This window comes from Moschus berezovskii, chromosome 7 (genome assembly GCF_049115385.1).
Source record: "Moschus berezovskii isolate FMDL1 chromosome 7, NW_MosBer_1.0, whole genome shotgun sequence".
Taxonomy (NCBI): Eukaryota; Metazoa; Chordata; class Mammalia; order Artiodactyla; family Moschidae; genus Moschus; species Moschus berezovskii.
Window position 1 is genome coordinate 82,820,615 of NC_142466.1, and position 16,725 is coordinate 82,837,339.

Consider the following 16,725-nt stretch of genomic DNA (forward strand, 5'->3'; position numbering starts at 1 on the left):
ATGGACATGAATGTGAGCAAACTCTGGGAGACAGTGAAGGACAGGGAAGCCTCGCATGCTGCAGTCCATGGGTTGTGGAGTTAGACACGACTTATCGACTGAACAAGTTTAACTAATAGGCAGAGTGACATTATTAAGAATTCGTAAGAAACTTTAAGGAATCTAAATGTCCTGAGTCTGTCCTTAGAAAGGGAGCTCAAAGCAATCGCACTCCTGGGCACACACTCCGAGGAAACCAGAATTGAAAGACACATGTACTCCAATGTTCATTGCAGCACTGTTTACAATAGCCAGGACATGGAAGCAACCTAGATGTCCATCTGCAGACGAATGGATAAGAAAGCTTTGGTACATATACACAATGGAGTATTATTCAGCCATTAAAAAGAATACATTTGAATCAGTTCTAATGAGGTGGATGAAACTGGAGCCTATTATACAGAGTGAAGTAAGCCAGAAAGAAAAACACCAATACAGTATACTAACGCATATATATGGAATTTAGAAAGATGCAAATGATAACCCTGTATACGAGACAGCAAAAGAGACACAGATGTATAGAACAGTCTTTGGGACTCTGTGGGAGAGGGTGAGGGTGGGATGATTTGGGAGAATGGCATTGAAACACATATGTTGTCGTATGTGAAACGAATCACTAGTTCAGGGTCAATGCATGTTATAGGATGCTCGGGGCTGGCATGCGGGGATGACCCAGAGGGAGGATAAAGGGAGGAGGGAGGTGGGAGGGGGGTTCAGGAGGGGGAACTTATGTAAACACGGGGCGAATTCATGTCAATGTATGGCAAAACCAATATTATATTACCAATATAATATTGTAAAATAATTTGCCTCCAATAAAAAATAAATTAATTACAAAAAAAAAACATGAAAAAATAAAGAAAGAAAGAAAGAAAGGGAGCTCAAGCAAATATCAGATTTGGCTCTAGAAGGTAAAAAATGTAGTAAAATAAAATCTAAAATCTGAGATTCCTCTATTTATAAAACATTCCATTGAAAGAAAATAAGTGTTAGCAAAGATGTATACACACTGCATCCCTCATAGATTACTGGTAGCAATGTAAGTATTTCAGCCACTAGGGCGAAAGTCTGACAGATCCTCAAATGGTTAAATACAAGAGTTATCAAAGGATCCAGCAATTCCCAGGTACAGATCCAAAGCAAATGAAAGCACACAAAACTTAACTGAATTTTCACATCAGTATGACTCATAACAGCCAAAGAGTGGATGTAACCCAAATATCTAATGAGTGGATAAACAAAATGTGATGTACCTGCACAATGAAATACTACTTGGAAAACAAAATGCACACACACTGTAAAATGGATGAACCCTGAAAACACTACGCTAAGTGAAAGAAGTCAGAAACAAAAGACCACTTATTGCGTTTTCCTAGTTATATTCAATCCTACAATAGGCAAATCAGGAGACAAATGAATGGTTTTCAAGGGATGGAGTAAGGGGGAAAGCTGGGCATGACTGCTAACAGGCACAGGATTTCTTTTTAGGGGGATGGAAGACATATTCTAGAGTTAGCCACTAGTGATGGTGACACAAACCCATAGGGTTTATTTTCTCCACCAGGTGATTTCTTAAGCTCTACTGTGTTTTACTTTGCAAAGGAGTTAAACAAAACTAGAAAGAGAAGTGGGAAACTGTATACCTTAAAGATTTTGAATACAAGCTAATGGGAATCTGACTACTATTTTCACTGCTTGCAGCTGATCCAAATTCAGAGAGAGAAGGGTCTGATCCAAATTCCAAGGCGCCAAACTGGACATTTAATCCTGTGACATCTGCTGATCCAGGCATTTCCACTGCAGAAACTGGGATCTGTAAAAGCAAAACCATGATGTTAGCAACAGAAGTGAGAGATTCCCAGTCCCAAAGCCCTGCAGAGCTAGCAAGCATTGCGTTCCCAGGGCCCTGTGGGGAGGCCTGAGGAACAAGGAGTTAAAGGCAGGAAAAGAAATAGGATCTTTTTTTTTTAATTAAAGAGAAAGGAACAGAGCCAAGAAAAATTAAAAAGTTAATGGAATGGTCAGTTCCACCAAATGCTTCTTAGGATGGGGGTGGGAGTTGGAGGGAAGGGTAGGGGGAGAGTGTGACACGGGATTGTGGTGATGGATGAGTGAAGAAGAGGGGCCTCTAATGAAAGCATCACCTGGTCAAGGAACCACTCCGCCTACCTCTACAGAACAGAGCTAAGTAAGTACAGAAGAACATCAGATTCTCTTAGCTAAATGCACAAGAATATCAGGTTTCCTGAGCGAGATCTGTAATTTGAATGGACAGTCCTGTCTCTTAGCACAAACCGATTAGTCACTCAGAAACGACTGATTCCTCATAAATCAAGAGATTACGTACTTGAAAATACCCCATGAACTAAGTGTTAAAATGTAGCCACCTTTGGCACTATGACTTCCTGATAAAAGACCCACCTTAGAAGCTGGAGGTATGCGCCGAGACTTAGGGAGTTTGATGTGTTTGGGCTGTGGTTGGTGAGCAGACACAGCGATGCTCTCGACAGTCATGCTGGGAAGCTGCAAAAGTTTGTTCACAGTGGAGGTACTGCTGTCTCTGGGTGCTGCCTCTCGGAGCTTCACCTGGGAAGGAAAGGACTCCAACCCAGGAGGAGGAACAGTGACGGCCTGAGTCTGGTGCTGCTGTCGTTGGCTCAATTGGCTAAGAACAGGGGATGGTTCAGGCTGAGATTTGAAGTCTAAGGAGCGGGGTGGGGGTGGGGGGAGGCAACAATCAATCATTTAGGCACATGAGCTCACAGCTCCCTCTTCCGCCGTCCCTGACAGTGGAGGGCTGCTGTCACCACTGCTTTCTCCCAACCATCTTCTACCTCAATCCCAAACATGGTGTGTGCGTGTGTCTATCATATTTTAACAACTGGCCTGTGACAAATGGAAAAGCACACCTGAATGAGTTTGTAGCTAATATCTTATGCAGAGAGGAGATTCAGTTTATGCTAAAGCATGTGGGATGGAGAATGGGTATTCATATTTTATATTAACTTTTGAAAATTATTATTTCAATAACATATGTGATACTACAAAATCCAAAACATACAAAAATATATATGATGAACAAAAATCACCCTTCCACCCTGTTCCCAAAAGCAGACATTGTACCCAGTTTCTTGAATAAAAATATTAAAGATATTTAGTTTTCAGAGACTATGCCACATTAATATATGAAGAACTACTTCATTTTTATGATTACAAAGTCAGATATTATACACAAGTTTTGATTTTTAAAACCAGTATTATATTAACAAACTTTGAAGTTTTCCAATTTCTTACTACGAAAAGTAATGCTGCAATAAATATATTTTTATGTAAGACGTTTTGGTCAAGTTTAAGTACAGCTGCAGGATCAACTGCTAGAACAGAGCTGTTGGTTCAAAGAGTGACGATACTTTTTATATACAGGAACTGCACCCTTTGCCTATGATTTTTTTGTCAGTTTGTCTCCTTTTTCATTTGGTTATGATATTTCCTATCACATCCAGACAGGTAGGTCTACCTCACACAGAGTATATAAAAACCTTCCTATGTTTTTCTGTTATTGTTATTCATTATCTGTGTTTCGGTATTTCACCCATTTGGCACTTTGCTGAAGAGTAGGAGTTAGGGATACAACTTCATTTTCCAGCTAGAGACCCAAGAGAAATAAACCATCTTTCCACCGTGGATTTGCAGTGCTACCTTTACCATACAGAGAATCTTTTTCTGCAAAGAACCAGACAGTAAATATTTTAGGCCCTGAAGGTCATCTATTAGCAACTATTCAACTCTGCCTTTGCAGACTGAAAGTAGTTACAGATAAAACAAATAAATGGCTGTGTTCCAATAAAACTGTACTTCCACAAATAGGTGGCAAATCCAGTCAAAGGTTGGGCATCCCATGTCTTAGTCTATTTCCATCATAGTTGAATCTATTTTTGTCTTGATATTAGAGGAAAGTACAAAGAGGACAGACTTTCAAAGAATACGGGAATAGCATGCTTAGATCTAAAAACTCATACCACTCAGTAGTTAAATGTGCAGAAAAAAGTTAACATACACAGGAGGCCTACATCAGAAATATCAGCTTCTGTCAGGGAACATGGAATTTTTGGTATGTTCCAAAGGATGCCAATGCTCTAACTGATAAAAGGGACTCTCTTTACCGCGATTATTCATACAATTTGGTTTATGTTGAATGTTCTCTCTCCTGGGATTCTACAATTTTGGTTTAAACTAGGTAGAGAGTGCCCATGTAACCAGTCCCCCAATAAAAACCTTGGACGTTGAGTCTTTAATGAATGCTTTGGTAAAAAAGACTTCAAACCTAGAGTAGTCTCAGGTACTTCTGTAATAGTAAACCATTTCATTCAGCAGAAAAATGTGTTTCCACGTCTCTTAGTATGCCCTAAACATAAACCAGACAGTCAACCCTATGGTTAAAGCAACCCTCTGCTATTGTGGCATGTGCATTGATGGGAAACGGAGGGTTAATGTCACAAAGTCTATGGGTGTACAGCTTGGAAAACATCTAACTTAGAAAACATTTCTAATACAAACCACAGACATTTAGCCTAGACAAAATCATGGCAGATACACGCATGTGTTAGAATCAGAACACAACAGAGAATATGATTTAAAGTATTGTCCACATTCCACCTTCTTATTCTAATAAAGCTCAAAAAAAAAATCTGTCTACGTATTTATTCAAAGTGTTGTTTCCTTATATCTGCTTGACTACTATCATGCTTTTGCACATCTGTTCAAAGTATGGACTACTATTAATATTAACAAACAAATATAGGTATTTATACAATGCCAAGCTGAATGATTTAATTCAGAAACTGCAGAAGTTCTACTAAAAAGAAATATGCCTGGTTAAGACAGAACCCATAAATACTAACAATTGACATTCACCTCAAAGTCTCCCCTGGTGACTCGATGGTATAGCGTCTGCCTACAATGCAGGAGACCCAGGTTCAATCCCTGAGTCGGGAAGATCCTATGGAGAAGGAAATGGCAACCCACTCCAGTACTCTTGCCTGGAAAATCCCATGGACGGAGGAGCGTGGTAGGCTACAGTCCACGGGGTTGCAAAGAGTTGGACACAACTGAGCGACTTCACTTTCACAAAGTCTCCTGCTTCTGAATTGGCTGGTGGGGTGTAGTGGCTAAGAGTGCTGGGTGGCTGTGGTTTGGGGCGGTGGGTGGTCAGGACCAGAGGGGTAGTCTCTGGCTGACTCAGGGTGGCCCAAAGGTGGAGGGACTTTATCTTGGCATTTGGTAGTGGTACTAACTGCTTCCCAGTTTCTGCTGAGTCAGAGATCTCCATTGTGTTCCTATGCACTGGCTTTTGGAACTCAAGTAAAGGCCCTTTCGTTTCGGGTGAAATTCCTCTTGGTAGACTGGACTGAGCCTGGTCTTTGGAGAGAGATCAAGCCCTGAGCCTTTGGAGTGGGAGCACTAACTCCAAGAGCCTAGACAACCAGAGAACTAACCCTAGGGAGTATCAAACAGTGAAAACTCACACAAAGGAAACCACTTGAATACAAGACCTGGCATCACCCAACCACCAGAAGCACCCTGTGCAGGATGCCTCATCTAAACAACAAACAAAACAAAAATACTAACCCAATCATCAGCAGACAGGATTACCACCTCACTCAGCCTTGCCCATCAGAGGAAAAACCAACCAACAAAAACTCAGCACAAATATCACCCTATACAAAGCTTACACAAACCACTGGACAGAAACCAAAAGGAAGAAAGAATTCAACATTGAAGCCTGGGAAAATGAGATCTCAAATACAGTAAGTTAAAAATAAAATAATGAAAAGGCAGAGAAATGCTACACAAATGAAGGAACAAACTAGAAACATAGAAGTCCAAATAAATGAAGAGGAAATAGGCAAACTACCTGAAAAAGAATTCAGAATAATGATAGTAAAGATGATCAAAACCCTTGAAAACAAAATGGAGAACAATGCAAGAACCAATTAAAAAAGATCTAGAAGAATTAAAGAATAAACATACAAACAACACAATTACTGAAATTAAAAAACTCTAGAAGGAATCAATAGCAGAATATCTGAGGCAGAAGAATGAATCAGTGAGGTGGAAAATAAAATGGTGGAAATAACTTCTGAAGCACAGAATAAAGTAAAAAAGAATGAAAAGAACTGAGGGATAGTTTCTTCTCATCACATCACATCATATCAAAAAGCTAATACACCATGATCAAATTGGGTTTATTCCATGAATGCAAGGATTCGTCAATATATGCAAATCAAACAATGGGATACACTCTATCAACAAACTGAAAGATAAAAACCATATGCTAATCTCTATAGATACAGAAAAAGCCTTTGACAAAATCCAGCACCCCATTTATGATTAAAACTCTCAAAAAAATGGGCATAGAAGGAGCCTAACTCAACAAGTAAAGGCCATATATGATAAACCTAGAGCAAACATTATTCTCAATGATGAAAAACTGAAAGCATTCCCCTTAAGATCAGGAACAAGACAAGGTTGTTTACTTTCAACACTATTATTAAACAGTTCTGGAAGTCCTAGCTACAGCAATCAGAAAAGAGAAAGAAATAAAAGGAATTCAGATCGGAAAATAAGTAAAATGGATTAAAGACCTAAATGTAAGACCAGAAACTATAAAACTCTTATAGGAAAACATAGGCAGAACACTCACTGTTTGCAGATGACATGATACTGTACATAGAAAACCCTAAAGATAGTATCAGAAAATTACTAGAGCTAATCAGTGAATTTAGCAAAGTTTCAGGACACAAAATCAATACACAGAAATCATCTGCATTTCTATATACTAACAGTGAAAAATCAGAAAGAGAAATTAAAGAGTCAATCCCATTCACCATTGAAACAAAAATAAATAAATATCTAGAAATAAACTTACCTAAGGAGACAAAAGAACTGTACACAGAAAATCATAAGACACTAATGAAAGAAATCAAAGATGATATAAACAGATAGATATTCCATGTTCCTGGGTAGAAAGAATCAATATTATGAAAATAACTATACTACCAAATGTAGTCTACACATTCAAAGAAACCGCTAATTACCAATGGCATTTTTCACAGAACTAGAACAAAAAATTTCACAATTCACATGGAAACACAAAAGCCCCCAAATAGCCAAAGCAGCCTTGACAAAGAAGAATGGAGCTGGAGGAATCAATCTTCCTGACTTCAGGTTATACTACAAAGCTACAGTCATCAAGACAGTATGGTACTGGCACAAAAACAGAAATATAGACCAAGGAAACAAGATAGAAAGCCCAGAAATAAACCCATGCACCTATGGATACCTTATTTTTGACAAAGGAGGCAAGAATATACAATGGGTCTAAGAAAGCCTCTTCAATAAATGGCGCTGGGAAACTGAACAGCTACATGGTAAAGAATGAAATTAGAACACCTCCTACCACCATACACAAAGATAAACTCAAAAATGGATTAAAGACCTAAATGTAAGACCAGAAACTATAAAACTCTTAGCGGAAAACATACGCAGAACACTCGATGACATAAATCAAAGCAAGATCCTCTATGACCATCTTCTAGAGTAACCAAAATAAAGACAAAAGTAAACAAGTGGGACCTGATCAAACTTAAAAGCTTTTGCACAGCAAAGAAAACTATAAGGAATGTGAAAAGACAACCCTCAGGATGGGAGAAAATTAATAGCAAATGAAACAACAGACAAAGGATGAATTTCTAAAATATACAAGCAGCTCATAGAACTCAATGCCAGAGAAATAACCCAATCAAAAAGGGGGGAAAAGACTTAAACAGACATTTCTCCAAAGAAGACATACAGATGGCTAACAAACACATGAAAAAATGCTCAACATCACTCATTATTAGAGAAATGCAAATCAAAACCACAATGAGATTATTACCTCACACCAGTCAAAATGGCCATCATCAAAATGTCTACAAACAATAAACGCTGAAGAAGATATGGAGAAAAGGGAACGCTCTTGCACTGTTGGTGGGAACATAAATGGATACAGCCACTATGGAAGACTTATGGAGATTCCTTAAAAAGCTAGGAATAAAACTACCATATGACCCAGCAATCCCACTTCTAGGCATATACTCTGAGGAAACCAAAATTGAAAAAGACACATGTATCCCACTGTTCACTGCAGCACTATTTACAATAGCTAGAACATGGAAGCAACCTAGATGCCCATCGATAGATGAATGGATAAAATAGTTGTGGTACATATACACAATGGAATATTCCTCAGCCATAAAAAGGAACACACATGAGTCGGTTCTGTTGAGGTGGATGAACCTAGAATCTATTATACAGAGTGAAGTGAGTCAGAAAGAGAAAGATAAATATCATATTCTAACACATATATACGGAATCTAGAAAAATGGTACTGAAGAATTTATTTTCAGGGCAGCAATGGAGAAACAGAGAATAGACTTATGGACATGGGGAGAGGGGAGGAGATGGTAAGATGTATGGAAAGAGTAACATGGAATGGGAATTTGCTGCATGGCTCAGGAAACTCAAACAGGGGCTCTGTATCAATCTAGAGGGGTGGGATGGAGTAGGAGATTGAAGGGAGGTTCAAGAGGGAGGGGATATATGTATACATATGGCTGATTCATGTTGAGGTTTGACAGAAAACAAAAAAATTCTGTAAAGCAATTATCCTTCAATAAAAAAATAAAAAAGAAATAAATATGCCTGGTCAAACCCACATTAGTGTCCAAAAGTCAACCTACTCTGCCAGTGTTTGGCATGTCCTCACTAGGGGCAAACCACCGTAGAAAATGCACACTTACCAAAATGACTAAGGACTGAGGACTGGGAGGCTGGAGGCTTGAGGTCCCAAGAAGAAGTGGTTGTGGGAGAACTCGTACTGTTTTTCTGTGAACTTGAGGTGGTGGTAAACTGGCCCAAACTCGGAGCTTTCAACTGGTCCAAAATCTGGGAGCTGGTGATGTTTGCCATTTTTGAAGGGGCAAGCTCTCCAAATCCTGAACCAAGGACGGATGACTTTAAAGGGAAAGAAAAACAAAAGAATATTGCTGTATTCCTCAGCAATACAGAACTGCTACATGCTATTGTATTTTCACAAGGATTTTAAAAATTATAGCCTAGAACATTCTGAATTAGTAAGACTCATCTGAATAAATACTACACAAAAATATTACCAAGCACAAGATCTGACTAAATAAATCTAACAATTCCTGCTTCTGATACAAGAGCTTCAAGGGAAGAGGAAAAGTTTCCCTAGATTTTAAGAAATTTATTTTTATTCAAAAAGTGGTATCATTTAAGCTTAAAACACAACATTACCTTTTTTAAAGTAGAGAGAAATATCATTAATCAAATGACAAAGACAAGGTTGAAAAACAAAATACAGTATTTTCTTAATGTGTGGAATGGCAATCATCTTTAAATTTGCGAAGTTTTTACTAGGGTTAGTCACAGAGAGATGAGCCATCAGATCATCCTGCAAGGTTAAAGGCATGTCACAGTACTTAACAGTTTGTATCCCAGAATCAGACACTGAATTACAAGGAGATATGTGTGTACTGAAAAGATGCCATGGACACTCCTGTGTTTATTTCAAGGTGTTTTAATGACTAAGTATACCAAATACACTTCCAGAGCAAATGACTAGCCAACCTAAAAGCATTTTTACTTATCAATATCATTCAATTATTGAAAAGATTAAGTCAAAACATAACTCCACAACCACCATAAAGGTTAAAAATAGAAATGATCTACATTCCATCAAGAGGCCTGATCTACAGAGCTGAATCAATTATTTCTGGTATCAATTTCCAAAGCTATGGACTATCTGTCCCAGTTGTTTGAAAGATATCCAAATTCTCCAATGTGAGCAAAAAACTTCAGGCTGTGGGCAATTCAGTTCAGTTCAGTCACTCAGTCGTGTCCGACTCTCCGAGACCCCATGAATCACAGCACGCCAGGCCTCCCTGTCCATCACCAACTCCCGGAGTTCACTCAAACTCATGTCCACAGCGTCAGTGACGCCATCCAGCCATCTCATTCTCGGTCATCCCCTTCTCCTCCCGCCCCCAATCTTTCCTAGCATCAGAGTCTTTTCCAGTGAGTCAACTCGTCGCATGAGGTGGCCAAAGTACTGCAGTTTCAGCTTTAGCATCAGTCCTTCCAATGAACACCCAGGATTGATCTCCTTTAGAATGGACTGGTTGAATCTCCTTGCAGTCCAAGGGACTCTCAAGAGTCTTCTCCAACACCACAGTTCAAAAGCATCAATTCTTCGGCGATCAGCTTTCTTCACAGTCCAACTCTCACATCCATACATGACCACGGGAAAAACCATAGCCTTGACTAGACGGACCTTTGTTGGCAACGTAATGTCTCTGCTTTTGAATATACTATCAAGGTTGGTCATAACCTTCCTACCAAGGAGTAAGCGTCTTTTAATTTCATGGCTGCAATCAGCATCTGCAGTGATTTTGGAGCCCCAAAAAATAAAGTCTGACACTGTTTCCACTGTTTTTCCATCTATTTCCCACGAAGTGATGGGACCAGATGCCATGATCTTTGTTTTCTGAATGTTGAGCTTCAAAGCCAACCTTTTCACTCTCCTCTTTCAATTACTGCACTTCAAACACAGAATCTGCTTCTATTAAAACAGCTGTGATAACATTACTTACCACTGCTCCTGATTCTGTGCTCATGCCACCCATTACACCACTCTTATGTCGCTTATAAATGCATCAAAACCCAGCTCAAGCCTACTTGCTCAAAAAAAGGCATCTGCTTCTTTCTTATCCAATCTCTATCCTGCATCAGCTCATTTAATTGTAACGCACTTTCTGTGTGTTTCACAACACGATGACATCACTGCATCAATGACTAAAACCTTGCTTTAGGTAATACCTATTAGCACAGGGCTTCAATTCCACCTACACATTTCAATCAATGGCGACAGTTTACAAATGTGCCTACGGGTACACTTGTGCACGTGCATTCACATAAATACATACAAATGCTCAAGTCCCAATGCCAAGGATCCTGACCAGTCTTGTGTAGAATCTGGCTTAATCTTATTACTATTATTATCTGGCATATTTAGTTATTATAACTGAAGTTTCCCAATGATAATAAAAGTACAGTAGGGCTGAGAATCACTGCTCTCATATGTGAAACAAACAATATGTATTCTGGTTTCTCAAGATGTTGTTCACGACAAAAAGCAACATGCCTGAAGGATGCTGTTAAAATAAAAACCCTAAAGTCCTATCTACATTCTCAAGTGGCCTGACTATTCCAGAAAGTCAGCAAGGACATCATATCAGTGTACCACTGGCAGATGGAAGAAAGGAACTGGACGGTTCAATCAAACTCAGGGGTATTAATGGGCCCTCTCAAGAGAGTCTGCTTTGGGTCTGTCCATCTTTAAGCAGTGACACCCTCTCAAACACTATCAACAATAACGCTAAAAATGCCAAGTTCCCAAGCTAGTTATACTTGATATGACATGACTATGCAGAGGAGAAGATGAAAATGAGAAATTCTCATATTCAAGCCTCCAATTTTTAGGGAACAGCAAAGAATTTTGAATCAAGGCAGGGTGGGGAGGGGGTGATTATCATAGATCATATTCATAAGAAATTCCATTTTTCAACTGCAGATTTCAGATTAAACACAACAGAATGAACCAAAGTATTATCACTAATGAAAGCTGTGGATTTGTGTCTATAGTCCTTTCAACCTCTAGTCTTACAACTCAGAACAGCCCACACTTGGATGGAGACCTGAGTTTACCATTCTGCAGCTACATTCTTTCACATTCTATACTCTAAGCTTTTTACACCCATCACCTATCTTCATTTGCTTTACTTAACAGTTTCTGGGCTTTTCTCCGAGGGAAGTTAGTTCTCTTTTTTTGTACTTTATGTTGCAAAGTATGAGGTATCTTAGTTCCCTGAACTCTCACCACTGCAGTGGAAGCACAGAGCCTTAACCACTGGATCACTAGTGAAGACCCGGGAGCTGAACTGTTACAGAAACCAAATTCATATATGCAGCAGCAGATGACACTGTTTCAATAAAAACATATTCAATTTTTAAGGGCCTCTACTATACAACTGTTTGGAATAACAAAACCAAAATGCTAAAAGTTTAAGAACGTAGGCAGATCCAGAAATAACTGTTTTTGCAGATTAGCAAACCAATACTGACAAACATTAGCATTTAAGTAAACTGGAAAATAAATGAAAATTTAACATCTTAAGTATAGAGACAGACTCTGAAACAAACCCAAGGAAAAAATCATCCTTCTTACTATAAGGATCCCTAAGTTGATTATGACTGAACTAATTCATAATTCAACTAATCATAAGGAAGTACTTTTTATCTTCATCCAGAAAACTCAGTGGTTGAATTCCGCACAGAACTGTCAGATATGTGCTTGGAAATTATGACATCATTGTTTTCTGGGTTGAGGTCTAGTGTAGAGATTTTTATAGCAAAAAAAAAAAATGATAAGGCAAGTGCCATTCAAGAATACATTTATTCACAGGACCATTCCTTGAAATCCCATACTGAGAGAAAAGTGAGTTACCAAACTCTGAGGTGGATAGGAGTTGACAGCATCAGAGCTGCCAGTCCCTGGTGCCATCTGATTGTTGTGCTGAGAGTTCGTGAAGACAAGGGCTTGGCCAAAGCTCTGCTGTTGGGAAGTTTCAAAGGAGTTGACTTCTGGGGCTTGACTGGGAGGAACAGGCTTCTGGAGCAAGGCTACCAGATCAACACTAAGCAGACAAAAAGCAAATGAAAGAATGAGTCAGAGGCAAATCTTACCAAAAAATAAACTTGAGAAATGAATCACTATAAATAAGTTCATGCTAAAAATAATCCCAGGGAGGAAAATCTTTGGAAACTGGAGTTTAAGAGCAGCAAAAGGGGAGTATCAATCACCCCCCACATGCCTACCCTACCACGAAAGCACACCAAGCCACCGAGACCAAAACAGGGCTTTGCAGAGAAAAGAAAGGTGCATTGAGATGTTTCCACAGAAATGGCACAATGACAACTGATTAGAAAACCTGGAGCAACTGAGTACACCTCAACAGTTTTCTTGGCTTGTTTGCTTTAGAATATTTGGCCCTCTTCATTAATTAAAACCAGTCTCTCTTAAACTTTCCCAAAGGAAAGTAAATCCATATTTCTGAGGAATGAGGACCAAAGCTGTGCTAGACCATTCAAGTAGTTTTGACATTTACCATAAATACTCCTGTAAGTTTTGTGTTCTAGCCCATGATATATTTCAGTTCAGTTCAGTTCAGTCGCTCAGTCGTGTCTGACTCTCCGAGACCCCATGAATCACAGCACGCCAGGCATCCCTGTCCATCACCAACTCCCAGAGTTCACTCAAACTCATGTACACAGAGTCGGTGATGCCATCCAGCCATCTCATTCTCTGTCATCCCCTTCTCCTCCCGCCCCCAACCTTTCCCAGCATCAGAGTCTTTTCCAGTGAGTCAACTCGTCGCATGAGGTGGCCAAAGTATTGCAGTTTCAGCTTTAGCATCAGTCCCTCCAATGAACATCCAGGATTGATCTCCTTTAGAATAGACTGGTTGGATCTCCTTGCAGTATAAGGGACTCTCAAGAGTCTTCTCCAACACCACAGTTCAAAAGCATCGATTCTTCGGCGATCAGCTTTCTTCACAGTCCAACTCTCACATCCATACATGACCACGGGAAAAACCATTGCCTTGACTAGACGGACTTTGGTTGGCCAAGTAATGTCTCAGCTTTTTAATATACTATCAAGGTTGGTCATAACTTTCCTTCCAAGGAGCAAGCGTCTTTTAATTTCATGGCTGCAATCAGCATCTGCAGTGATTTTGGAGCCCAAAAAAATAAAGTCTGACACTGTTTCCACTGTTTTTCCATCTATTTCCCATGAAGTGATGGGACCAGATGCCATGATCTTTGTTTTCTGAATGTTGAGCTTCAAGCCAACCTTTTCACTCTCCTCTTTCACTTTCATCAAGAGGCTTTTGAGTTCCTCTTCACTTTCTGCCATAAGGGTAGTGTCATCTGCATATCTGAGGTTATTGATATTTCTCATAGCAATCTTGATTCCAGCTTGTGCTTCTTCCAGCCCAGCGTTCCTCATGATGTACTCTGCATATAAGTTAAATAAGCAGGGTGACAATATACAACCTTGACGTACACCTTTTCCTATTTGGAACCAGTCTGTTGTTCCATGTACAGTTCTGTTGCTTCCTGACCTGCATACAGGTTTCTCAAGAGGCATTAGGTTTATATAAATCTCATAATTTCTCTCTTAAATATTTAGGGAAAAAATGAACAACACATTAACAAATACTGTGTTAATCAGACTTCTTATAATGTCCCTAGGAAGACTGAGATTCCAAGTTCAGAATCATGGCCTTAAAACCTGAAAGCATGAGGAAGAAACGATCTTTCAGATAATATATTTCTTGATATGAGAACGAGCTACTAATGTCTCCACAGAATGACATAACATGGAAATCTGCTCCATTAAATCCTTTCAAAGGGCAGTTCCCAATCAGTTCTCCTAACGGAAACTCACCATGCCAATGAGACAGATTCTGGAATGTCAAATAATTCAAAACTCACTCGTGATATACATCCAAGTTCCTAGGCTTGAGTTCGTCTCCTTACGCACTACCCACTCTCATGTCCCCGTACCTGAGAAACAGTTATGGGACCTAGTATTATGGACCCCAAGGAATGTTCTAGCTTATGAAAACCTAACTCCAGGGATACAAATTCATGGTAGTTATATTACATATGACCCATCTCAAAAGTTCCAAAACTACAAAAACAAGAAGTTCTATTCCAAACAATTGATGAAATATATATATGAAGAATACTGCAGCACTACTGTCTAAAAAATAATCCTTAAAAGGTCCACTTATTTTTAAATGAAAATGATACTATGCAATTCATCAAATACTAAATACAATGAAGAAGATACATCCATTTAAGGAAAAATTCTAAGTCACAAAATAATATATCGCAAGACATAACCTTTGATTTTTATTTCCCTGTAATGAAGTCTTTAACACCACCTAATTTAGCAAGAGATTGAGCATGTTAGGTTCAAAATTGCCTTCAATGCTCAGGTATCATATATATCAAGGCTCTCATCCTTCTAGATCACTACTTTTTGAAACCATAATCAAAGGTTTTTAGAGTTATTGTAAACCTGAGAATGTAAATAAATACTTTTCAATAATTCAATTCTGCACACATTCTAACAATGTTTCTATCATCCCAAAAGCTCCTCCTTGTCTGTAATCTATGAAAGAAGTAGATTAAAACTATTAGAACCCATATAAAAAGAGAACTTTGTACTATCCTAAGATCTAAATACGGAGAAGACAATGGCAAGCCACTCCAGTACTCTTGCCTAGAAAATCCCATGGATGGAGGAGCCTGGTAGGCTGCAGTCCGTGGGGTCGCTGACGGTCGGACACGACTGAGCAACTTCACTTTCACTTTTCACTTTCACACATTGGAGACGGAAATGGCAACCCACTCCAGTGTTCTTGCCTGGAGAATCCCAGGGACGGGGGACCCTGGTGGGCTTTTGTCTATGGGGTCACACAGAGTCGGACACGACTGAAGTGACGCAGCAGCAGCAGCAGCAAGATCTAAATAAACGGCATTATATAAAGAAACCAGAAGAGATTTCTGTTACGTTTATCTGTCAAAAAAATGTTAACAAAAGTAAAAAACAAATTGTTATTTAACATTATCACTGCCATGTGTGTGACCACGTGCTCAGTCATGTTGACTCTCTGCAACCCGCCTGGTCTGTAGCCTGCCAGGCTCGTCTGTCCATGGAATTTTCCAGGCAAGAATACTGGAATGGGTTGCCACCTCCGAATTCAGGGGATCTTCCCAACCCAGGGGTCGAACTCATGTCTCCTGAAGTGGCAGGCAATTCTTTATCATCTGAGCCACCTGGGAAGCCCATAACTTGCTATTTTAATTCATCAGCAGACACAACAAATTAGGAAATGATGGAGGCTCTGTCAGCTTACCAGATAAGGGATAAAACAAAAGTCTTAGACAGAAAAAAGAAAAACAGAAAGAGATTCAAGAAAAGGGTAAAAAATAAATCTGAGGAAGAAAACCACTCTCCTACAGCAAGAAATTTTAATTCTGCTCTGAATTTAAAAAGGTGGGGAAAAGCATTTACCTTTGCCCAGGTATGACATGATTCTCTGCTGGAACAGATGAGGAAGTGAAGACCTTTGTTTCAGAAAGCTGTAACAAAAGGATTAAAAATATTTTAATCTTATTTTATATAATATAAAACCAAAAAATGTAACAAATTCCTGATAATTTTTAGTCATCAGTACTCTTCTTCTAGTTCACCCAAAAGGCAGTCTAAAGGAAAAGAAATAAACAAGTGATGATGGCATGTAATTTTCTTAAGGTGAAGATAATTTTAGATTGATAATTCCACAATAAGGATTCCACGTCAGGGAAACAAGAAAGTGAAGTAAAGTCAGATCAGAGTTTAAGTTCCAGTCTCACTATTCTACTTCACATTATACTAAATGAGAACTCCTATAAAAACCACCACTAATGTTACTATAAACACCAAAAAGGAGT

At 39.1% G+C, this 16,725-nt stretch overlaps 1 protein-coding gene and 1 non-coding gene across 10 annotated transcripts in view; both read right to left on the reverse strand.

Moving 5' to 3' along the window:
- UBAP2 (ubiquitin associated protein 2) overlaps positions 1-16,725 on the reverse strand; it is a 130,874-nt gene that overhangs the window by 25,366 nt on the left and 88,783 nt on the right. For all 9 annotated transcript variants that reach the window (XM_055427297.2, XM_055427296.2, XM_055427299.2 and 6 more), the window contains 5 exons: positions 16,307-16,374; positions 12,665-12,854; positions 8,880-9,093; positions 2,461-2,741; positions 1,683-1,852 (listed from right to left, as the gene is read on the reverse strand). In XM_055427297.2, the coding sequence (XP_055283272.2) occupies positions 1,683-1,852; positions 2,461-2,741; positions 8,880-9,093; positions 12,665-12,854; positions 16,307-16,374 (923 nt within the window). The remainder of the gene's footprint in view (positions 1-1,682; positions 1,853-2,460; positions 2,742-8,879; positions 9,094-12,664; positions 12,855-16,306; positions 16,375-16,725) is intronic.
- LOC129557664 (small nucleolar RNA SNORD121A) lies at positions 12,462-12,542 on the reverse strand. The gene has a single exon (XR_008686264.1). It is a non-coding gene; the product is annotated as a small nucleolar RNA SNORD121A (small nucleolar RNA).